The sequence below is a fragment of the Corythoichthys intestinalis genome, chromosome 21 (assembly GCF_030265065.1).
Source record: "Corythoichthys intestinalis isolate RoL2023-P3 chromosome 21, ASM3026506v1, whole genome shotgun sequence".
In the NCBI taxonomy this organism is placed as follows: Eukaryota; Metazoa; Chordata; class Actinopteri; order Syngnathiformes; family Syngnathidae; genus Corythoichthys; species Corythoichthys intestinalis.
The window spans coordinates 25,441,678-25,467,095 of NC_080415.1; the positions used below are offsets into that span (position 1 = coordinate 25,441,678).

General features: G+C 38.4%; 1 protein-coding gene across 1 annotated transcript; it reads right to left on the reverse strand.

Annotated features, from left to right (window-relative positions):
* Positions 1–132: 132 nt before the first annotated feature.
* Positions 133–25,418, reverse strand: LOC130909697 (vesicular glutamate transporter 1-like). Its single transcript, XM_057826458.1, has 14 exons — positions 25,211–25,418; positions 25,011–25,131; positions 15,557–15,809; positions 12,880–12,998; positions 12,697–12,811; positions 12,544–12,631; positions 12,380–12,466; positions 9,236–9,372; positions 9,019–9,168; positions 8,813–8,945; positions 3,613–3,723; positions 3,225–3,352; positions 3,090–3,159; positions 133–716 (listed from the first exon to the last, which is right to left on the reverse strand). The coding sequence occupies exons 2-14, from the start codon at positions 25,070–25,072 to the stop codon at positions 466–468; spliced, it is 1,704 nt and encodes a 567-aa protein (XP_057682441.1). The 5' UTR covers positions 25,073–25,131; positions 25,211–25,418; the 3' UTR covers positions 133–465.

Here is a 25,418-nt window from a genome sequence, read left to right on the forward strand (position 1 = left end):
TAAATATTAATCAGGTTCTGCAGAAAACTTCAAAGAATGATCATATATCCGCACCATTGACAGCGGTAGACGTTCAATCCATTTTGACCAGGAGGGGCGAATGAACGTTCGTTCATTCGCCCCTCCTGGTCAAACTGGATTGGACGTCTACCGACGTCAATAGCAGCCAGTGGCGAGGTGGTCCGTGTCGCTCGTAAATTGGCACAAGATGTCTTGAAATTGTGCACGAAAACAACATTCATCCTCAAGTCTTTTGTCGAAATACTATGACTGGAGGCGTAAAAATGTTCGTCTAAGATTAACCAAATCGAGTCTAGGACGAAACGCGATCACACACAAACACGTAGATTGACTAATGTCCACTGTGCGGTTTTCGCTCAAGCAGGCGGACTCTAGAAAAGTTCGTTCCGCCCATGAGCGGAGCCGCTCCAGTCGTTGTAAACGTTCCCGGCGCTCCAGGCCGTTTTAGGTCATCTGTTGGCCGTCGTTTCCTGCCGGCTGAACGTACTCCTCCGTTTTGTCCCAGTCCGACACCCAGCCACCGCCCCCGTTGGGGTCCTGGGCGGTGGCCCCGTAGCCGCCGCCGCCCCCGCCTGCATTTCGGTACAGCTCTTCGGTCTCGTTAGCCAGCTCGTCCTCGTCTAGGATGCCACACTTCTCGTCGCTTAGCTGCTCCGGCTCGGCCCAGGCTTGCTTCTCCCCGGAGGCGAAGAGGCCTGCGAGGGGGCGTCGAGTGACGATTATTGGACTGATCCACAGATAGTCGATTATCAAATGAATTGACTACTATTTTGTGAGTCGATAATTTGTTTGGAAAGGTGGTCGACATAAAAAAATAACGTCTAAAGTATTTCTACCAGGGGTGAAAGTGGCTAGAATTTCTTGCCGAACTCCCCGATGTGAAGGTCGCCACGGAGCCAGAAATTTTGTTTGTTTATTTATTTATTTGTTTTCATTTTTTTAGGGGGGTGGGGGCCAAACCTCCTAAAACTACTGAAATGCAAAGAAAACTGTTTTGGCACACTTACTTCTATAGCACATACAAAAACTGATTTTCATTCAAAATTGTCTTTTTTCAATGATTTGCAAAATAAAAGTTAACAAAAACAGCAATAACCCCAACCTCCATTTCCTAATTTTTATTTTCCCTCATTTCCTCACATACTAAATGCCAAATCTCAATTTTAACTACTGAAGAACATAGGATGTACAGTATATTAAAATTGAAGTTAATGTAAACATTTTTTTTTTTTTAAATTTTCATTCAAAATTGCATTTTTTCAGATTTACAAAATTCCATCTCAAACTCCATCTAATTTTCATTTTCCCTCATTTCCTCAAATCTAAAACCAAAACCTCAATTTTTACTATTCAAGAACATAGGATGTACTTTCAAATTGAAGATAATGTAAACATTGACATTTTTGAAATAATAAAGATATAAGTAACATACATTCAGAAAAATAAGTACAAATTTCTGATATTATGCAGAGTGAAATGGAATATATTTAGAAAATCGCGCAAACACTTTTTTAAATCATAAGGAAATGAATAAGTAGTCAAACATAAATGAACAAATATAAGTCCAAAGTGCATCCTAAGATGTTCTGAACCTCCCCATCAGAGCAAATAAAACTAAATATGATAAACAAGCCTCCTCAACTCTTTCCTTGCGCTTAAAGATTTGATCCTTTTTCTGTTGCATTGCCTTTTTTTCTGTCACATCAATTCTTTTTTTTTTTTTTTTTTTTTTTTTGCTGTTCCAGAAAACACACATTTGAACCAATCAGAGCTAACCATTTCTGGTGATCACATGTCAGTATGTCAGCCAATTGAACGGATAAATGAGTCCAGGCATTTTGCTTTAAAGCGTGCATTCGCACTGAAGTGACTCATCATCGTCAGACTCAGATAACTGCAGTAGCTCGGGAAACCTCCATGCCGTCCGTGGCATAAAATAAATAATAAATATAAGTGGAAACGGATTACGCTACACAAGCACTTCATTATGCTTGTTGTTAACACTTGTGTATGTAAATCTGATGGTGGTAGATTGTTTTCTTCTTGGAGATGAAATGAATGTGTGGCAACACATGCATTTAATCGTCCCGATCGTTTTAGTTTGAGTATCTGCCGATCCCAATATATCCCGATCCGATTGCCTTTTTTTTTCTCCTCCCGATTCAATTCCAATCATTCCCGATAATTTTTCCCGATCATATACATTTTGGCAATGCATTAAGAAAAAAATGAATAAAACTCGGACGAATATATACATTCAACATACAGTACATAAGTACTGTATTTGTTTATTATGACAATAAATCCTCAAGATGGCATTTACATTATTAACATTCTTTCTGTGAGAGGGATCCACGGATAGAAAGACTTGTAATTCTTAAAGGATAAATGTGACTTTGTATACTGTGACTAAATATTGCCATCTAGTGTATTTGTCGAGCTTTCAGTAAATGATAGTGTAGCCATTTAACTGTTCTGCCCAAATGCATGATGGGAAGTGCAACCATGACTGTGCGTGGAGGCACCAATTGATATATCGTCTCTGCATTGGGAAATAACATAGGGTGTTAAGAAAAAGATCAACTATTACTTTTCTTCCCCACATTGCTTCCCACGATATTACTAATTATTGAGAGAAGGATTGTAAGGCTTTAGCCAATTAGAAAAAGGCTTCAAAGTCTGCCAAAATTCTCTCTACTCATTTTACGCTGCCTTTAAGCTCTATATATACGTAAAACAGTGCCATTATTGATTGAACACGACAATGCGTGAGTGGGTCGTGCAGCGCATGCGTTAATTGCGTTAAATATTTTAACGTAATTACCGCCGTTAGCGCGATAAATTTGATAGCCCTACTTTAAGCCAAAACTAAAGACTCTGGATGAGTGTAAAACATTTTGTCTGCAACATTAAATACAATTAGAAAACGATTTGATTAAAAAACATATATATTAAAAAAGGCCTGTCCGATATTTTTTTGCCATTTCCGATACTTTGAAAATGACGTCGGCATCCCGATCGATCGGGACATCTTTAAAAATAATGGTTCGTGTCAGTCAGGTTCATACCGTAAAATATGACGCCACCATAATGGACGATAGAGGCGATGAGAAACACGCCTTGCCACTCTTCACGTGTCTGCCAAGAAAATAAAGAGATTTGCTCAGAGACAAGTTATCAAATTGCCTTTCAATATATCTCACCTTATGTTTTGTCATGGCGCCGACTATTAGCGGACACACCATGCCGGAAAGCGTGCCCACCCCATTGGAGATGCCCATGAGGATACTGGCGTAGCGTGGCGCAATGTCCAAGTGGTTGACATTGAAACCTTAATGCAAGGCAAGTTCATTTGTATAGCACTATTCCGCACAAAGTCATTCAACATGTTGTACATCAGTTTCTTTGGGGGCTGCCACATTCCCACTTCAAATTGATTGGGCATCCACTCATGGACAAACTAATTTCAAATCACGGCAGAATAACGATTGGATGCTACATGCAGAGACACTGCTACAGTTTCAATCTAACTTTTGAGGAACAAAAAAAATCTGTTGTTGGCGAACAAAAAACTGCTTTGTTTGACATCACCTGAAATGGCAAAGCCTGAAAATCCCACCGCGAGAACCAAGAAGGAGATGGCCACACCCTTGGTGTGGGAGAAGCCCACCACCAGCAGCAAAGTGGCCTCCATGCCAAAACCTGACAACAAAACAAGAGGTCAGCAAGCGCCTCAAGTTTCCTTGCACGTGCGTACCATTCACCACCATATTGATTCTTTCCCTTCTTCAAAAATAACCCACCATTTTGTAAAAATAAACTCAATTTGTGTGTATTTTCTACACGGAAAAGACTAGGGCCTTAAAGATGACAAAAAGAATGAAGATTGTCAAATATTGTAGAACAACCCCCAATATTGGTGCAAAAACCATTTAAAATTTTTTAAACTTAAAATAAGAAAAATAAAATACTAGGTATGAATTTACAATATTAAATTAAAAAACTAAAGCCATTGAAAAATGGTACAAAATATTGGGTCCAAAATTATATTTTAAAAGATTGACACACAAAATACAGAAATAACTGAAAATACAGAAAATATTAGATTAAAAGAAATCCCAAATATGAAGAATGACACAAAATATTATCCTATATGGAAGTAAATCTGTACTTTTAACACTGAATTTTTCCAGAGTTGAAATTCGGCCTTTCAAAAAAAATCTGAAGAAAAAATTCAATCGCAAATAAATACTGTCACAAAAATGAAGCAAAAAAATATTTTTTGAGTGAATGAATATTTTTTGTGGCTAATTTTTTTAGCCTGAATTTTGATGCAGAAAAAAGTTCAGTGTTAGAAATTCCAATTCCAGTGGCACAGATTTACCTCCGTTAGCCTACCAAAACGAAAATAGGCTTGCAAAAAACTTAAAACAAAGTACACAAAAATACTGGATCAAAATTACATCGTTAAAGCAACACTATGTAACTTTTCAGTTTTGGTTGATTTTAGCGACACCGGTGGACAAAAGTGGTAGTGTTTTTCCTTAAAGAAGCCTGCGTTTCCCATGAGGACCAGCGCATACACCCATAGTGTCATAAAATCATCAGTCAATCACAAATCAATCTCCTGGTCACCTGTGGATGGATAAAACGACAGTGTTGTTGTCGTTTTCGTGAATGATGACGGCAACGAAAATATTCCGTCAACGAACAATTTTTTCATAACGCTGACGTCACGATGACGCACTGAAAACGTTTCTTTGGAGACTAAAAACATGATGAGATGGATGCCAGTATTTGTCTGACGACACGCAAACGAAATGAGAATACGCCAGCTTCCGTCATAAATTCACAATGTGCAGAGGTGGGTAAAATAGCCAACAAAATTACTCAAGTAAGAGTAGCATTACTTCTAAATAATATTACTCAAATAAAAGTAAAAGTAGTCATCCAAAAATTTACTCAACTCCAAGTAAAACAAGTATTTATTTTAAAGGAATACTCAAGTAATGAGTAACACTATGACTAACTGCTTACAATGTTTGATTTTTTTTTTGTAATCATTTTTTTCTCAGCACAACTTCATCTATATCAACTGTTATGGTTATACTGCATTATTATAACCTATTACATGACCATATTTGGCCAAAAGTATGACAAAAAAATCATCGAATTTGGACCAGAAATCCAAAATATGAAACGTCACCTGTCCAAAGAGCATGAGCGCCCTCTAGTGAAGAAAAATATGTTAACTCTGATTGGTACAATGGAGTCATGTGGTCATTGTTTCGACGTCTCATTGGTGAAACAGACGGCCACTGTCAGCATCTCTGACAATAATAAAGTCAATATGTAGACTAAAGACGAAAAATGTAACAACTCGAGTGTACCTCAAAGTAGTGGAGTAAGAGTATTGTTTCTTCACAAATCTACTCAAGTACGGTAAATGTTAAAAGTATTGCATGATAAAACTACTCTAAGAAGTACATTTTTCTCAAAAAGTAAATCTAACTGAGTAATAATAATGATAATTTCTTATTGTATGTATGCATTTAGCAGTGTTTGGTCATGTCATTCATGTGACGTGCTGCGCCTCCACCTGAGACCCCCACACGCCCCACACACAGGCTTAAGCGTGTGGCCATTCCAGACTCTTTTTGTGAAACACATGTGTCAGGTGCTGCTTGTTTTGTTTTCTTATCTTGGCTATGCCATGTTGCTTTAGCCTTTAAAGGTCTGTTCTGAGTGACCATCACACACTAAACTAACTTGTAGTGATAGCATTGCGTTCGCGTTAGCATTAGCATTCAGTGCAGTGACTTGGTGTCTTCTTAAACTCTTGGAAAACATTTTACGCGGCGTCCAGGTGAGTTTAATTAATTGCAAATAATGTCCTGTTTTCCTGCTCAGTGTGTATTATCATCATGAAAATGGTGATATCCTTGTAGGCTTGGCAGTTATGTGCTCGTCTGTCCTGTTCATTCGAAATTGTTGGAAATCTTTTATTTATTTATTCATGGACTAAAAGTTTTGAAGTTTATAGACGAAAACATTTTGAGAATTGTCGACTAAAACTAGACGAAATTTGTCAAGAGCAGTGTTGGGAGTTACGCTAGGGTGACCAAACGTCCTCTTTTGCCCGGACAAGTCCTACTTTCACGTAGTGTCCTCGTGGTCCGGGCGGGTTTTATAAATTCATAAAAATGTCCGTTTTTTAATGATTTTTTAATGATTTTTCACGGGACCAATTTGAAGAGAATCCCTCCGACCGCTGGGTGGCAGCAGTTGACATGGCTCCTACGAGAATGGAGGGAAGTAGTAGTAGTTCTTGTTTTTGTTGGCAGTTTACCCCTATCATGAGGCATTTCCGCCATCTACTGGGTTGACGATTTGGCCACAATGCCTGAAGTTTTGTTTTTTTTAATGATAAATACGTATATAATGGCAACTGTTGACTTCTGTGGGAGCTTTGACTGTAAAATCCCGTTTGGTGTCGCATCGGCGCGCTGCCGATGATTGTAAACTTTTATAGCAAAGTTTGATTTTTGCCTCAGCTAGCTATCAGTAAGCTAAACCGCGCTAGGCATTATGGGAAACGTAGTTTTGAACTGCTACGTTTGGAAACATGCTGATTGAATAGTTTGTCAGTTTATTTCGGTTTTTGTTTTTGTGCAATCTAGAACATTGAATGAGAACATCAATCGAATGGGAATAACAATTTGTCAAGGACAATTGTCGTGATAGTAATTTATAAAAATGTTTAGTTGGCACATAGCCTACTGTGTGTATGTGTATTGACTGGACTACATTTCTATGGGTCTGCATTTTATATATATATATATATATATATATATATATATATATATATATATATATATATATATATATATATATATTTTTTTTTTAAGTCATTATTTATTTATTTTTTTCAAACTGCATTTTTCCATCCAGAGTGAGGGGGCACACTTTAAATATATTAAAGTGATATAGGCATCTTTGAGTGAACTTTGAGGAAAATTCAAGTATCTTGAGGCCGGGCTGAGGCTGGGCTGAGTGTCCTCTTTTTTAGAAATCAAAATATGGTCACCCTAAGTTACGCCATTATAAATAACGCTGTTACGTAACGGCGTTATTTTTTCAGTAACGGGGTAATCTAACTAATTACTTTTTCTGCCGTTACAACGCCGTTACCGTTTCTGACGGTCAAAAGCGGTGCGTTACTTACTCTGAATAAATTGAAGAAACTACCAGCCGTGTCGAGTCGACTCTCTGCTCTGTTGATTTGTCATCCAAGACTTGGGGTGCGTTCAGGTTCGAGAATAGCGCACGTACTTCTGACTCCAAGCTGTTTGTCCCTGCTCATTCAATTAGACAATGCTTTCCAAAGTTTGGAAACGTTTCTGTGTTTGCTACACCTGATGCTAGCCTCGTTCCCATCTCCCACTGTCAGCCAGCAATAATTCTGCTTCCATCTTGAGGACGGCAGACGCTTTGAAGGTGACGTGAATTGTCGGGAAACGAGCCTACCTGAATGCTGCCCCTCGAGAGATGCAATGGAAGTGATTGTGATTGGCTGAGGGTTAGAGTCATGTGTCGTGGTAAGCCAATCAGAGCCGGTGATTTCACAAGCAAACCGGAACAGCGCGTGCGGCAATCACACACACGCAAAACAGATGCACAGGGTCGGGATGGCAGAGCATTCAGAAGAAAAATTGTCCTTTAAGAGGTGGAGATATAGACACTATTTCAAGTTTGTCGAAATTAAAGGAAAGAACCTGCATGTAATGTGTAATTTATGTCCCGGGGCAAAGCTTTTGTCGACATCTGTGGTAAGCAATTCAAATCTGCTGAAGCACCTAACAAGTTAACTACCTGTCTGTTCTTCTCTAGTCCACTGACTCGAATACTGCTCAGAAAATTTCAAATTCTTTGACATACAACAAGTTCTTTTTAAAGTAACGGAAATAGTTACTTTCCCTGGTAACTAGTTACTTTTACTATAGAGTAATTCAGTTACTAACTCAGTTACTTTTTGGAAGAAGTAGTGAGTAATGTAACTAATTACTTTTTTAAAGTAACGTGCCCAACACTGGTCAAGAGCAGGGGTCCCCAACCGCCGAACGGTACCGGTCCGTGGCGCATTTGGTACCGGGCCGCAAAAGAAATAATAATTTATTAACGACTGCATAATGGCCAAATTAAATAGTAATAATAGTAATAGTAATAGTAATAGTGTAAATAGTTTTTTAGCACCGTTGGATAACATTGAGAGTCCAATTGAATATAAAAGAGGGCTTTTTCACCGCCACAAAAGCTTTGGGAGCAAAATTTTATAAGGGTGCAAAATTTGACAGAACACCAGTCCATGAAAAAAAAAAAAAAATCATGCCGGTCCTTGGTGCAAAAAAGGTTGGGGACCTCGGTCTAGAATTTTCTATGAAACGACTAAAATATGATTAAGATTAAGTATTTTCTTCCAAAAGACGAAGACTAAGAAAAAAATTTAAATGGCTGCCAAAAACAACACTGCAATGACATTTCTGTTTCCAGCTGCTATGTGAAGGATGAATAGTAATAAGGTAATGAATCCAGTTGTGGCTTAACAATAGCATATGACGGTTAGCAACCTCAAGATATAAAAGAGGTGTCATTCAACTAACTAGTTGTCAGTGGACATATCACAACTGTAATGAAAATATTTTATAAAAGTTTAAAAGTTACCTAGTGTTGCTTTAACGCAAAATATTATCAAATAGATGAGAAAAGTAATGGAAAATCGAGGCTTCCTTACCTCCGCAGTTCATGAGTTTCCTGACGTTAGTGGTGGTCATGATGTGATTGGAGCGCAGGTGGTCGGCAATCTGGCCTCCGATTGGCACAATAATGGTCATCACCAGGTGGGGAAGCGCAGACACGATTCCCACCTTGCGTCCGAAACAAAAACTTTTTCTTATTCCGTTCGGTGAAAAAAGACACACTAAATACGCGGGAAGTCACCTTGCTGATCTCGAATCCGAAGACCTCCTCAAAGTAGGCGGGCTGACTGATGAGGAGCAGGTAGAAGGTCCAGCTCCTACAGAAGTTGGCCACGATGATGGCGTAGACCGGCATGGAGGTGAAGAAGGCCCTCCACGGCGTGTTGAATTTCTGAAAGCGGACGGTACAGCTTTCAGAGAAAGAGAGGTATGACGCCATCTGGGGAAAGCGGACGCACCGTCACGGAATGTTGAGCCGACTCGCCGATGCTTTCCTCGATGTATTTGCGCTCCTCTTCCGTGATAGTGGGATGGGCGGCGGGGCTTTCGTACGACACCATGATCCAGAAGCAGTACCACATGATGCCGAAACTTCCTGCCAGAGGGGGAAGAGCGTCCGAAAACGGGCAAATTCACGACACGTTCATGCCTTGAGTCGTCCATTGCCGTCAATGGCAGCCAATGAGTTAAGGGTTCATATCTCGCTCTCGGTCTCTTTGAAATTCTTGCTAAAATGTGCCTCTTAACTGATTCAATGCCATTGACAGCAAGAGACACCCAATCCATTTAAACTGGGATGGCTAGCATTGGACGATCATTTTTCAGTACCAGTTTCAATCCATTCTGATGTCAAATTTTTGGGGTGTTTTATTTTAACTTATTGTCTGCCATTGCGCAAATGAATTAGACGTCCACCACTGATATTGGTGTTTTGAATACATGTACTTTTATTATTTTACTGACTAACATAGCATATAATCAGTGGATACTATACTGCCAGTCAATGTGTTAATTGATAAAATAATTAATAACAATTTTAAAATAGCAAACATACAAAACTAAAGTACAATATTTAGTTTTTTTAATGTGTTTATTGTTTTTAAGCAACACTTGGTAACTTTTCAGTATTAGTAAATTTTTGCGACGCTGGTAGACAAAAGCGGTAGTGTTTTGCCTTAAGGAAGACTGCATTTCCCATGAGAACCAGCGCACACCTGCATGGTGTCGTAAAATCATGATGGTCGCCTGCAGATGAATTAAACAACATTTCTTGTTTCCGGCGGCTGTATGAAGGATGAAAATTAATAAGGTAATGAATCCAGTTGTGGCTTAACAATAGCATATGACAATTAGCAACCGTGTAGCTTAGTGTGGTTAAAACCCAGGGATGCGGGAGGAAACCGGAGTACACCCACGCAGGCAAGGGAAGAACTTCACACAGGGAGACCAGAGACCGGTATGGAATCAACAATCACAGAACTGTGAGGCGGATGTGCTAACCATTCTGCTTTTTTCATTAAAATATGTTTCCCAAGAAAACTAAGTGTTATGAATTTTCCACCATGCCCCAAACAAAAAAATCTCTTTTCTTGGAGACAGTTTGCAGTGGATGGTTGACTGTGAGACAAAAGAAATTGTAGCACCGAAACTAATCAGACAAGTGCAAATGTATTCAAAAAAAGTAACTTAAAGGGAACCTCGGACTTAACTTGTAGGCTCTAATGAGCCACAATTGTTCTCTTTTACTAAAATATATTATTTAAAACATATATTATTGACATTGATTTAAACATCTATGATATTTAGTACATGTTTTGACCTACGGAGGACGACATGTTTTACAATGCACGCTGGGGGTGATGACGTGGTTGGGCTGGGCTGGGAGAATAGCTGTGCTAGCTAGCAAGCAAAGCTAGTATGATGACTGGCATGATTTTGTCACATTATGTTGCTTGTCAGATTGTTTTGTGACAGAGCTGTCATACCTGCATCTAGCTCATCAGAAGTGTCTTTAAACCGATCCTAGGCGGCTTGCCGAGAATTGACTTGCTTCCATTTGACAGTTTGTATATCCCTTCGTTGCTAGTTGCATCATTGCCTTGTTTTTTTTTTTCTCGTTTGTCTACCTCTCACCACAGTTTTCCCTGGGTTTTTTAAAAAAAAATTTAATTGATCCCGACCTACTGTCACGGACACTTTTTGTGTCTCCCTTTTCGCGATCGTGTCTTTTTTGTGTGTTCAATAAACCCTTTTACGCAATCCCTGTTATTGTTGTTTGCTTGCTGTTCGAAGTGAGCCGCGTTTTCGAATTCTGTGGTCAAGCCAGCCACACTTTTCAGTTGCATTTCCCTTTCAGGTTTTACCACACAGAGAGAACGCATGTGGGTTGCGATATAAGGAAAATCATGACTAACATCAAGCAGAAGTATAGTCCTGTGGTCTATGCGCTCGTCTGTCGTAGGGGAAACGCAGCTTCAAATCCCGCTGGAGATTGTAATTTAATTGCTTTTGCTGTTTGTTTTGTGAAATATCGACAGCCCTGTCCTGCTCATCACTTTTCCGTTCGGGTTCAAATTGGAAGAGCAGAATCAACAACATATTTATGGAGCGAAATAGTAACAGTTTTTTCTAGTTCGTTTTTTTTTTTGACACTTTGGTAGCACAGCAGCGCCCCCCCCCCCCCCCCCCAGTAACAGTACCGCTCAGAGTGCATTGCGTCGTCAACAACAATGGCGACCTACTAGTTAATCCAATTTTACAAATTTTGTGTTAAGACGAAAACATTAAGAATTTTAATTTAAAAAATTTAAAATAAAAATTTTAATCGAGTTAATTACAGCTTGAAAATTAATTAATCGCAATTAATCGCAATTCAAACCATCTATAAAATATGCCATATTTTTCTGTAAATTATATATATATTCTGTAAAATAAATTGTTGGAATGGAAAGATAAGACACAAGATGGATATATACATGCAACATACGGTACATAAGGACTATATTTGTTTATTATAACAATAAATCAACAAGATGGCATTAACATTATTAACATTCTGTTAAAGCGATCCATGGATAGAAAGACTTGTAGTTCTTAAAAGATAAATGTTAGTACAAGTTATAGAAATTTTATATTAAAACCCCTCTTAATGTTTTCGTTTTAGTAAAATTTGTAAAATTTTCAATCAAAAAATAAATTAGTAGCCCGCCATTGTTGATGTCAATAATTACACAATGCTCATGGGTACTGAAGCCTATAAAATCAGTCGCACCAAAGCGCCAGCAGAGGGCGGCAAAATTCCATAAAACACAATTAACAAGTGGGCATTTCACTCTACTGACATTTAAATCTGTCTGAGCGGGACATGTGCGTTAATTGCCTCAAATATTTTAACGTGATTAATTTTAAAAATTAATTACGCGATAATTTTGACAGCCCTAGTTTTAATATTATATTATTATATTATTATAACTCATACTAACATTTATCTTTTAAGAATTACATGTCTTTCTATCCGTGGTAAACAACTAAAAACTCAATTCCTACTTTTTTTTGCAATCATATTGCAAAATATGGAATAAACGCTGACCATAAACGCTTACCGTAGACATAAAAGACTGAGGACCATCCTGAGTACTGGACCAGAATCCCAGCCAATGGCATAGCGATGACAGCACCCGCATAAGAACCTAATTAAAAATAAAACCAGATAGGAACTTCTTGAAGAAATATGAGTTTAGGTTAAATCGTCGACTGCCATCTTTACCGCAGAAAGCTGTCGTAGCCAGGCGGCTTCTCTCCAGGGGCGGTGCCCATTTGGCCCAAATGCCGTGACAGGCCGGGTACGACACCCCCTGTTGGACGATGACAGACAATTAACAAGATCGGTACGGTTTTAGGAGACATATACGCGCGTCACCTCCACCAGGCCTTGAAACACCCTGACGAGGATGACGCAGCCAAAGTGCATGCGGGCCGCCGACGGGATGAGCATGTTGAGGAAGGAAGTGGCAACGATGGCAAACCCGAAAACTCTGAAAGCAGGGAGGGAAGTAGAAAAAGGAAAAGGTAGCGCTTCAGGTAAACGGCGTCGGCGGCTAACCTGTTAGCGGCAAATTTTTGGCAGATGAAGCCGCCGGGAATTTGCGTGACGATGTAACCCCAGAAGAAGGAGCCGTGGATCATTCCCACTGTCTCTGGGTCCCAGTCGAACTGAGCTTTCTGGTGGGAAAAAACAAGACGTCAATTAATCCTTCTGCTACCAATTGAAATAGGTTTGTCACTAGTAGGGATGGCAGCGAATGAAGGAACATTCGCTGCCACCCTCCCACATCAGATGGATTGGACGTCTAGCCAAGGACTTAAATATAAAGCATTGGAGTCACTAGTTTACAACTAGTAGAGGTTCAATCAAGGGCGTAGGTTTGCATAGGGACGGTAGGGACATAACACTATCAACTTTTCAGGATGTTCAAATATGTATAAGATAACGAGTTCAGTTAGCCAGGTAATTAAGATAGTCTTCCCATCAGTCAGGATAGAATAGACCCTACGATTATTAAGTGAATTATTTTTATTATGTTCAAACTTACATTTACATCTTTTAACTTGCTGAATAAGTGGGTCCATTTTTTTTGCCCTCAAACGCACGTCTGATTGGCTGATGACTTGACCCACCCCCGACACACACACGCACGCTCACACAGCCCCGACAGAAATACATGTCGACAACATGCCCCCTCCTCCGCCCTCTTCAAAGAGGAGGGATATTCGTTTTTTTTAGCCAGCAGCAGCCACTGTAAGTAATTTAAAAAGACGCATAAGTTGTGGAGGTGGGAAACACACCACTAATTTTGCTACTGAAAGTCTGACCGGCATCGGAGATAGCATAACATTAAGCTGTGTGACCTTGCTAACCTGCAAAACCCGAGTAGGAAGCTCCTTATAGAGAAGTGTCCTTCTGTTTGCGTTTTCTACTGTTTATGTGAATTAAATTTTGAGAAATGTAGTGAACTCTGCTGGAGACTATACTGTATAACCAGGAAAACTTGAGCAAGAAGCTACTTAGAGACAAGTGCTGCTTAACTTCATATGTTGCTATACAACACAACATACACACAACATAATCATAATTAACTACCGGTATGTACAGTACATAATTTTTTTTGGGGTGGGGGATGCCACGAGCTACCCACACTAGCGTTGCGATCGACTGGTTGATCGTGATCGAGGTAATGAGCACCCTTGATTTAGCATATCAATTAATTAGGTTCAAATGTGTGAGAAATGTAGCCCTGACCCCAATTCACCCAATCTGTTTGGTCTTATTAATGTCCCATCCCGAGTAAAAAGTGTACATTCAAGTTATGCTGTTATATCGTCCCTACCAATGTTGAGACCAAACCCACGCTCTTGCATCCAATCCATTTGAAGTGGGAGGGATGGCAGCAAATTTGTTGTTTGTTTGTTGCCAATGCTTCACAGTTGGTATGAGGTCAAACATGTCCTCTGTTCTGGTATCCAAATAATTCAATTTTAATTTTATTTTATTTTATCTGTCCAAAGAACATTGTTTCAGAAGCCCTGGTCTTTGTCTACAGTCACTCTGAAAAACTTCAGTCTGGCCTTCCTGTTCTTCTTGAACAGCAAAGATTTCCTCCTTGCACACCTCCCATGAAAGTTAAACTTGTGAAGTCTGTTTCTGAGAGGCATGCACCATCACGTCAACAGTAGCAAGCGCCTGCTGTAGGTCCTGTGATGACATTTTAGGGTTTTTGGAGACTTTTTTTTACCATCTTGCGGTCTGCTCTTGGGGTGAACTTGCTTGGACGGCCAGACCTGGGCATGTGTGCAGTTGTTTTGAATGTCCTCCACTTGTAGACTTTTTTCTGGACAGTGGAATGGCTGATCTTATATTCTTTTGAGATCTTTTGAAATCTCTTACCAGACTAATAAGCATCTACAATCTTCTTTCTGATGGCCTCAGACAGTTCCTTTGATCTCACTATGGTGTTTTCTCTCACTTCAACAGTCAGGGGCACACCAAACTAAATGTAAAGTTTAAATAAGGCAAGCCGCCTTCAAAACACTGGGTAATGGTGTTCTAATCATGTGCTCCTGATGTGATGCACTCTTGTGTGATTTTAGCCATTTTGAGTGGGATTGAATGTGGGGGTGTCCTAATTTATTCCTCAACAGAAATTGCATTTATTTAAAATTACATTTTACAGAAAGTTATCTTTTTTTCCCCAGTTTTGTTTAGTTCTATTACTTGAATCTCTCAAGATTGTTAAAATTGATATTTAAAATCCATATGACCCAATATGTCTGAAAAAAACACAGGTTTCCATAGGGTGTCGTAATTTTTTCACTCGACTGTATATACATATATTATAAAATGTATGTATATATAAAGTTTAAAATAAATTTTCAAAACAAAAAACAAAAACAAAAAAAACAGTTAAATTATTTTTTTAAATTTTAGTTTTGTTAATGTTGTTTAAAAAAGTCATTTACATTTAATATGTATTTTTTATTTACAATTTAAACACAATTTTAAAATGGACTTTTGTTTTTGTTCATTTGTCATGATTCTACAGGACCAAAAAAAAACATTATTTTTAAAAATTTAAATGAAATTTATTTTTAATATTTGTACTGTAATTCACTAAACCTTACCCGATTACTCCTATGAAAGAAAACTATTTTACAATTTAGTACACTAGACAGACAAAACTGGATAAAAAGCAGTTGATGTATTACTTGCACTCAAGACTCACCACCACGACTTCCTTGTTGTCCCTGTAGATAGTGTGGCTGTTCACCATGCTGACAATGGCCACGCCCAGATTGCAGCGGATACCGAAGGAGATGCAGAAACCAATGCCTGACAGGATGGCGATAATGTAGCGGCGCGGTAGCCCGAAACACGTGCAGTCCACCGCCGGCAACTCCTTCTCCTCCACCAACTCCGGACGACCCTCGGCCGACAGCTCGATGGTCTCGCCATTCTCCTGCTTCTTCTCCAGAGCGCTGGCCCACAAAATTTGACATTTACCGAATGTATTACCGTGTCCGTCGCCTACATGTACCGCACTCTAGAAGTTGCAAAGACAATGACTGTTACTCTTAGCCTGTCAGTAGCAGCTAATGAGTTAACCCCAGATTTTGGTTTCGAACCTGAATTTGTTAACATAATTTTTCGGGTTTTGACTAGGCATGTGCCTTTATGATAACCTTAAGCCAAAATATCAAGGTTTCACGCTATAATGGTATTGCAATTACAGCTCTAAAATGTGTTACTTTGAGATATTTGGGTTTTTTAAAAATTAACTTTTTTTCCAGTGAACAGGATTTTTATTTTTTAAAACATATTAGCAAATTGGAACATAAGTATAATGTTAAAATAAATGAAAAAGAAAACAAAATATTCTAAATAAAATGAAAATGCAGCCCTTTAGGTGAGCCTGAACTCACAGCCACAGTTCAACATTATTGCCATAAGAACAAAAATAATTGAATTATTTTCCATTAATAGCATGTATGCATGACTCGTATCATGTTTACATTATACACACACACTCGCTTTCTCAACACAGACAGCTGCCAGACAAACAAAAACATGTTTTACCACCGCTAGACACACTAAACACGCTGGAGTAAACTCTCGTAGCTGGTGGGAAAAGTTCACGACAGTGTTTTCCAACCTTTATTTTGTATAAATGCGAAATCATATTGGAGGTATTGCCTCCTCGGTAGCCACCCTCCGGAAAATTGTTTTACATGTCGGTTGGCCCTCTTCCTCTAAGCCACGGCTGTAACTTTTCTGTAGCCAAAGTTTTCCCATACCAGCGATTTCGTTTTCTTCAATGGTGGAGTGGAAAAAGTTCAGGAATTTCACCTCCTTCAGCCATCGTGTAGTACAGCTGACTCGCAGACACTGAGCAACAACTGGTGGGGCAAGGTTGAGCCTTACAGCTGCATACGAGGGATTTCTCCATGCATTTTTGGGACCTAAAAAAATTGCTAATTCAGGACGGTATGACGTAGTTTTTTTGCAGTTTTGAAACCTTGACGTTTTCATACCACGGTATACCTTGGAACCGGAAATCGGCACGTCTAGTTTTGACAGATGATGTTTCCGAGGAAATTGATTAATTATTCTCCATTCTTATTCCATGATTAAGTATTATTGGAACAAAATATTGTGGTTTAATTCTCCTTTAAAGACTCTTAACTCATTGGCTGCCATTGACAACGCTTGATGTCCACTTGATTTGAACTTCATAATTACATTGACGGGACACACGCCTTCAAGTAGGGGGGGCGTCCCACACTCCGTTTCAATTATTCGCAGTCGGTCGCAGTTATTCAATACATGCAGCGATCCAACGCCGGATTTAGGTTGAACAAGTACGAAAGCTGTACCGCACACAAACAGGAAGGATTGTCTCAGGAGTGATTTGTTTGAGGATTCAAGGTATTTATTAAATTTTTCGTACCACGCAGGCATTTTGAAACGTGAAAAAATCAATGGGAGAAATTAACCGCTACGGCATTGGCATCATAATTCCAAATATTTACATAAAATAAATGCTAACCGCCCGTTTTTTTTTTTTTTTTTTTTTTTTTGCTTTTAACCAAGAATCGAGACTGTTTTACAGTCATATCTATAAAGAATTCAGGGATTTAAGAATAATTTTCAATGTAAAAAGCTCTTAGTTGTAAGAATGCCGCCACAGTGGCTTAAAGACTAGCAGCATCATTCGACATATTTACGTGTAATAAATGCCAACTGCCCGGTTCTTTGCTCTTTCAAACCAAGAATCGAGACTGTTTTACATTCATATCTATAAAGAATTCAGGGATTTAAGCATTTATTCACAAGAATTTTCAACGTAAAAAGCTCTTTGTTGTAAGGCTGCAGCCACAGTGGCTTACAGACTAGCAGTACATTCGACATACAGTGGGGCAAATAAGTATTTAGTCAACCACTAATTGTGGAAGTTCTCCCACTTGAAAATATTAGAGAGGCCTGTAATTGTCAACATGGGTCAACCTCAACCATGAGAGACATAATGTGAAAAAAAAAATACAGAAAATCACATTGTTTGATTTTTAAAGAATTTATTTACAAATCATGGTGGAAAATAAGTATTTGGTCAATACCAAAAGTTCATCTCAATACTTTGTTATGTTTGTTATGTACCAAAAACGGAGGCCAAACGTTTTCTGTAACTCTTCACAAGCTTTTCACACACAGTTGCTGGTATTTTGGCCCATTCCTCCATGCAGATCTCCTCTAGAGCAGTGATGTTTTGGGGCTGTCGTTGGGCAACACAGACTTTCAACTCCCTCCACAGATTTTCTATGGGGTTGAGATCTGGAGACTGGCTAGGCCACTCCAGGACCTTGAAATGCTTCTTACGAAGCCACTCCTTTGTTGCCCTGGCTTTGTGTTTGGGATCATTGTCGTGCTTAAAGACCCAGCCACGTCTCATCTTTAGTGCCCTTGCTGATGGAAGATTTTCCACTCAAAATCTCTCGATACATGGCTCCATTCATTCTTTCCTTTACACAGATCAGTCGTCCTGGTCCCTTTGCAGAAAAACAGCCCCAAAGCATGAAGTTTCCACCCCTATGCTTCACAGTGGGTATGGTGTTCTTCGGATGCAATTCAGTATTCTTTCTCCTCCAAACATGAGAACCTGTGTTTCTACCAAAAAGTTATATTTTGGTTTCATCTGACCATAACACATCCTCCCAGTCCATCATCCAAATGCTCCCTAGCGAACCGCAGACGGGCCTGGACGTGTACTTTCTTCAGCGGGGGGATACGTCTGGCAGTGCAGGATTTGAGTCCCTGGCGGCGCATTGTGTTACTGATAGTAGCCTTTGTTACTGTGGTCCCAGCTCTCTGTAGGTCATTCATCAGGTCCCCCCGTGTGGTTCTGGGATTTTTGCTCCCTGTTCTTGTTATCATTTTGATGCCACGGGGTGAGGTGGAAGTTGAAAGTCCGTGTAGCCCAACGACAGCCCCAAAACATCACTGCTCTAGAGGAGATCTTCATGGATGAATGGGCCAAAATACCAGCAACAGTGTGTGAAAAGCTTGTGAAGAGTTACAGAAAACGTTTGGCCTCTGTTATTGCCAACAAAGGGTATAGACCCTACTCACCTACGTCACAAAATGACGTGTCGCTGTATCCGGCCGCCATATTGTCCGTATTTTTTAGACCTATTCTCATTGTTTTCAATTAGTCGTGCAAGTTATAGAGCAATTCATGGAAGCCCCGGTGTTATCTGACACCGTAAACTCATTGGATGCATTGCATAAAATGCGTTATGTGGAAAAGCTTCAGTTTATCCATTAGCCAGATCCATATTTGATGCCTAAATCGATGTTTTTCGACCCGCTGTCTTCGCCGTCTTTGCCTGACCCTGATATTTACAACTATCTTGTCCACACAAAATCAGCCTATTCTCACGAAAGTTTGAAAAACTTTAAGAGCTTGGAGGCTTATAAATGCTACGTTGCTGGTTGGGTGAAACAGGTCCTCGTACACGAAAATTCGGCAGGAATCTTGTGCTCGGGAAGGTGAGTTACGAAATTTTCAATTCAAAATCTTTTGTTCTTGCTAACATCCACTGTCAAGTCTAATGTATTTCATGTCATTTGTCATTGGAGCTAGGGCTTTTAATGTTTATATGGTTTAGCGATAGCACTCTCACTACATACATATATAATATGTAATAAATATGAAGTGCGATAGCACTACTCCAGATTGTCCCTAGTTGAATTTATTTTTTTGCTTTTGACCTCAATAGTGAAATTGTAAATTAATTGTATGACAACTGTCTTATTATCCCCTTATAATTATATATTTTCAGGTAGTTCATTCACAACGTCTGAGTGTATGTTGTCGGCGATTAGCCTAGCAATGATCTTAATTGTGGTTGTCAGCCCAAAACCCTCTAAATATATATTAAATGCATCTTACCAGATATAAAATGACTACTACATAATCTGTGGTAGTCGTTTGGAGCCCAGTTTTCTCGTCGAATTGCAGCAGTCAATCTCGCTCTCCTCTCCGGGTCTCTCGGAATACGGCAAAACTTCAAGTCTCTCCGTCTATCTTCTCTGTTTTTGCAACCGACCGCCACAGACGACTTCACCATTTTGATTATTAATGTTAACGAGCAGAAAAACACGCCATAATAGGAGGAATTTACGAAGCGCTAATGCATTAACATGACGAGTATACGGACAACATGGCGCGGGGGCGTGGCTGTGACGTCACGTGAGTAGGGTCTATATAACAAAGTATTGAGATGAACTTTTAGTATAGACCAAATACTTATTTTCCACCATGATTTGCAAATAAATTCTTTAAAAATCGAACAATGTGATTTTCTGTTTTTTTTTTTTTTTTCCACACTCTGTCTCTCATGGTTGAGGTTTACCCATGTTGACAATTACAGGCCTCTCTAATATTTTCAAGTGGGAGAACTTGCACAATTAGTGGTTGACTAAATACTTATTTGCCCTACTGTATTTACGTAAAATAAATGCTAACTGCCTGGTTCTTTGCTCTTCTAACAAAGAATCGAGACTGTTTTACGTTCATATCTATAAAGAATTCAGGGATTTAAGCATTTATTCACAAGAACTTGTAACGTAAAAAGCTCTTTGCGGTGATAAGGCAGCGCCACAGTGGCTTAAAGACTTGCAGCACATTCAAAATATTTAATGCTCACTGCCTGTTTTTTTTTCCTTTTAACCAAGAATCGAGACTGTTTTACGTCCATTTATTCACAAGAATTTTCAACCTAAAAAGCTCTTTGTGTACGTTTCCACCCGGTCAGCTTTGACAGAGATAGGCCCCCTATTAATCGGCCCCGTGTCCCATCAATATAATATGAAGTCTATGGTTAGAGATGTACACTGTTATAGTTTAGCTGCTATTGAAGGCGCTAGACGTTCAGTCCTTTTGAAGTAAAAGGACTGGCAGCAAATGAACATTAACATAAACCTACCCCAAACTTGGTCACATTTTGCCTTTATTTTCGTTGTACAGAGCACAATGAGATTAAGAGCTTCGCCATAATGTGCACCACATAAAACAAAAGCAAAAGTACAATAAAGCTAATATAAAAACACAAGTTATAGTGTACACATATTGGGAATAAAGTGAATAAGTGACTAGCAGCAAGTGACTTATACTAGTAGGCAGATGGCTGTCTTAATAATAGTTTGTGCATAGATATCAATGTAACTGTGCAAATATTGCATAAAAAGTATCCAGATTACGCAGTACCCAGATTGACAGAATTGAGAACATATGATTTAGTGGGATGCATGTGACAATGTTGTGGCATGAGACGTCTAATGTACTGAAACCTTGCAACAGGGGTGTGTAGACTTTTTCTATCCACTATATTTCTATTGTCTGAGTGGGTCGTGCAGTCATTGATGCGGATCAAGTATTAATAGATTCCCAAGTATGAATTATTAATAATTCTGGAAGCCTTGAACTATTTTTGTCTTTTCTCTTGTTTCCTTCCAGCTTGAAAGCTTTTTTTTTTTTTTTTTTTTTTTTTTTAAATCTGTTGCTGTCAACGCATCTAGCCGGTCTGTTCTTGTCGTTTTGTTTGTTTTACATTTTCAAATACGGCGGATGTGTATTTAGTGACTCGTGGTGGTTTGAGCGTGATTTAAACGCAATCCGCTGTAATCCTGGTGGGTTACCTTAGCTTCCCTCATGTTGCTGTGTGTATCCGGATTTGGTCCTCGGGCCGCCAGTTTGACACCTGTGGCTTGAAGTGACTCTTGTCTCATCCATATAAATGAATAAATAAATACACTATGCTACATACTAACATACAATACATAAATTCAGTGTTGCTAATAACGGCGTTAGAGTATAACGGCGTTATTTTTTTCAGTAGCGGGTAATCTAGGTAATTACTTTTCCCATTTTTGCAATGACGTTACCATTACTGAGGATGTGAATGGGCGTGTTGCCGCGTTACTACACACAGCTGCGTGGGTGGGACAGGGGATGTGACACCGTTGCAAACGCGATGATGATTGGCTTGGAGCATGAGCATAGCATTCGCGTTAGCATTAGTATACAGCGTGGTGAGCGTCATCTTAAACTTTCGGGCAACTTTTTTTGGCAATGAATTCGCTGTCAACCCTCCCACTTCAAACTGATTGGACGTCTATTCCCGTCAATGGCAGCCAAGAGCGAGCCAGTTGGGTTCGGCATTGACTGACTTCCTTTTCTTTCCGTCCAGGATTTGATCTGTGGTCTAAACACTTAAATCCTCTCCACAAATAGCCTTCCTCCGTTCCAAGCTGTCGAGGCCGGCAAATCCCCCGCGAGCGAGCGGTGCCCCCGCACGCCTCGGCGTAACCCCTCCCCCTCCGGATTACAAGGTGTGGCGCTCTCGATTTCGTGCGTGACACGCGCCGCACGGCAGGAAGCGGGACGCGACTTAAGTCGTTGTCCGCGTCACGGCACAGGTGGGGGTGAAAAAAGTGGTGACAAGAAATGGAAGGAAAGTTGTTTTTTCTTAATAATCATTTAAAATCATCTCTCAATCATAAAGTAAATTGAATTTACCCATTAATCCTGCTAATTAGTACCGTTTTGGGTCATATTTGATTTGGATTTTTTAAAAAAAAAATTTTATTAATAATGATTTTTATTCTAATATAGTCACTGTGATGAATTGTGATTTCTAAAAATAATCAATTCAAAAGTAGTAATTAACACACTTATTTTAGGAGTCGAGAGTTAAAATATTTACCTGTGAGATGATTAATTGCATTGTGTAAAATAATGAATTCAATAGAGGTAATTAGCCCTTATTTTTATTGTTCTCCCATATTAATGAAATAATCTATAATAAATGACTGGTTGATATTAACTGACAGTTAATGGGAGTCAATGAATTAATGCGAGTTAACTGCGAGATTAATTGCGTTTAATCGCATTCCGTATAATAAGGAATTCAAAAGTAGTACTTGGAACTTTTATTTAAAATGTACTATCATATTAATGAATGAATAAGTCATAACTCAGATATTAACTCAGAGTGAGAATGTGTTAGCATGCAGATAGAATAATTCACAGTGCTACAATTAATATGTCAATGTTTTTATGTTAGAAGTGATGTATCTGGTTCCGTATGTCTGTTTTCCGGATAACTCAAGGACGAATAACGGAGTTATTATCAAACTTGTTTCCAATGCTTCTGAGAGGTAGCTCAAAAATTGAAACATCATGCAGAAATTATTTTTGGATTTATTGATGATTTTTATTATTATCATCATTTTATTCATATTAATATTAAATATTCACGTATACGATTTTTCCCGTGTGTATAAATTACATCAAATAGTTTATATTGACAGTGAAATTATTTATTCCTTTTTCATTTGGAATTAAATTTGTGATTATTAAAAAAAAACAACAAAAACAAAAACAAACAAAAAAACAATTAAATTAAATTAAATTAAATATAACAAAATATTTGGAAATGTAAGGATAAAATAAATGAATAATTAAACACATTTTGTAATTTGGGATTGAACATTTAATTTAATCTATTCATTTTTTAAAGTGTTGATATTAATTAACCAATTATGTAACGACAAAAATATAACATCTTAAATTTACTTCTATATTGTTATTTGATTTGAGATTTGATTAATTTTTTTGTGTGTAAACTATGCGAAATAGTTTATATTGATAGTGATTTTTTTAAATTAAATTAAATGTGATTATTTAATCTATTTTTAAGTCAGAAATAACAAATTATATTTAAATATTCTTTATTAAATTAAAAATATTCAAATTTAATATTAAAATATTACAATAAACGCATTTATTTTGTATTTAGGACTGATAAATTATTCAAAGTATTGATCATTTTTTATGTTACATATTTATTGTACACTATACTATGTATAGTAACTATTTAACAACATTTCTGTTCAATTAAGTACATTTTAATTTGTTGATAAAGCTGACGATTATTTTTCTAATTAGATGAAAGGTGAAAAAATAATTTCCTTCCTTAATCCATAAACTGAACATTATTTTGAATTGACTGCAGAAAATTCCACCCCCCAAAAAGACCAGCATATGATTCATTTAATGTTTCCAGTGTGAAAATAAATGTTTTCAAAAAAATTGATTTCTTTATTATTGGCTGAAAACAAACACTTTTACATCATCATTTGCATTTGACACAGATGATGAACATCTGAATATTTACTGTCTTAAAGTAGCTAGCAAAACGAACAGATTAATAACTTTCAGTGCCATTAAACATGATAGACATCCAATTCGTGTGCCTCTTTTCATCCTTTTGATGTTTATTTAAATGCGTTCCTCACGTGTAAACATCCAACATATTTGAACAATCCAATGAACAGTTCATTCGCTGCCAGCCCTTTCACTTCAAACGGATTGGACGATTAGCACCATGAATGGAAACTAAACTCGTAAATTGTCCATTGCTAACATATACTGCATTGTTTAACCCCTTCTGCTGCCCCCCCCCCCCCCCCAAAAAAAAAAAAAAAGTCTTCATTGATTTTTATTCTACTCAAATACCAGAACAAAGTGTAATTTTTTGGTCGGGAATATTTCATCCTTTTATTGGTTACTTTTGATGTTACATTGTTTTTAATGAGAAATGAGCACGTACGTTTGCTTTTTTTAAGTTGCCTTTTGTGTCAGCCATTTTTAAAGAGCCAAAAATAGCAAAGAGGGCTTGCTAAACCTCATGATTTAATTTTGATGGGTAAAGTTTCGTCCAATCATCTCCCAGAAGTGGAATTAGCAATTAAATTCAGTGTATTTATTGATTTAGAGACGTGAACGCGTCATGTCCTTCAGCAACATGCTCAGGTCTGAAGTGGTTAAAATATGACAGTTACTCCCAGTCAAAACATATGAGATTTCTAGCACCGTCAATGGCAGCCAATGATTTAAGTGCTCCCCAATATCTCATTTATGAAACATAATTTTTCCATGACAACAAACTCTTCCATCCTTCTTGTTTTATTGGAACTATTGCATGACTGCAAACTGATCAATTATTCATAGCAGATTCCTGTATGTGATACTTTACATTGAGCGCTAGTGTAATGGAGACTGGAGAAAAATAGGAGGGGGCAAAAAAAAAATGTTTTCTTTAGAAAGTGAATGTACTCACCCATAGATTTTGCCAAGGGTTTTAGCCGCGGCGGCCTTAAACCTGTCTGGCCGGATCTCCATCTTTCCCGGTCCAGCCTGTGCACGCTCCCGACAGCTTAGTCCCCGCTAACACATCCAAACTAAAGTGAAGAAGGGGGAAAAAGAAATATTAAAAAAATAACACACAATTAAAAAAAACATGCTATGAATTCCACTTACCTTCAGCTGCGTTGATGAGAAATCAAATTCCCATACATTGTCCAAGTTGCACTTAGTTGTCCTCAATATGGTCAAAATACTATAAAATATACTTTATTTTATGTTCTAGGGAGGTGGGATGCCCACGAGAGGCAACTTTGGACGGGAGTCATGGCCGCTGTTTTTCCTGAGTCCAGATTACCGCAGTCTAATCTCCCCTTCAGTGAGC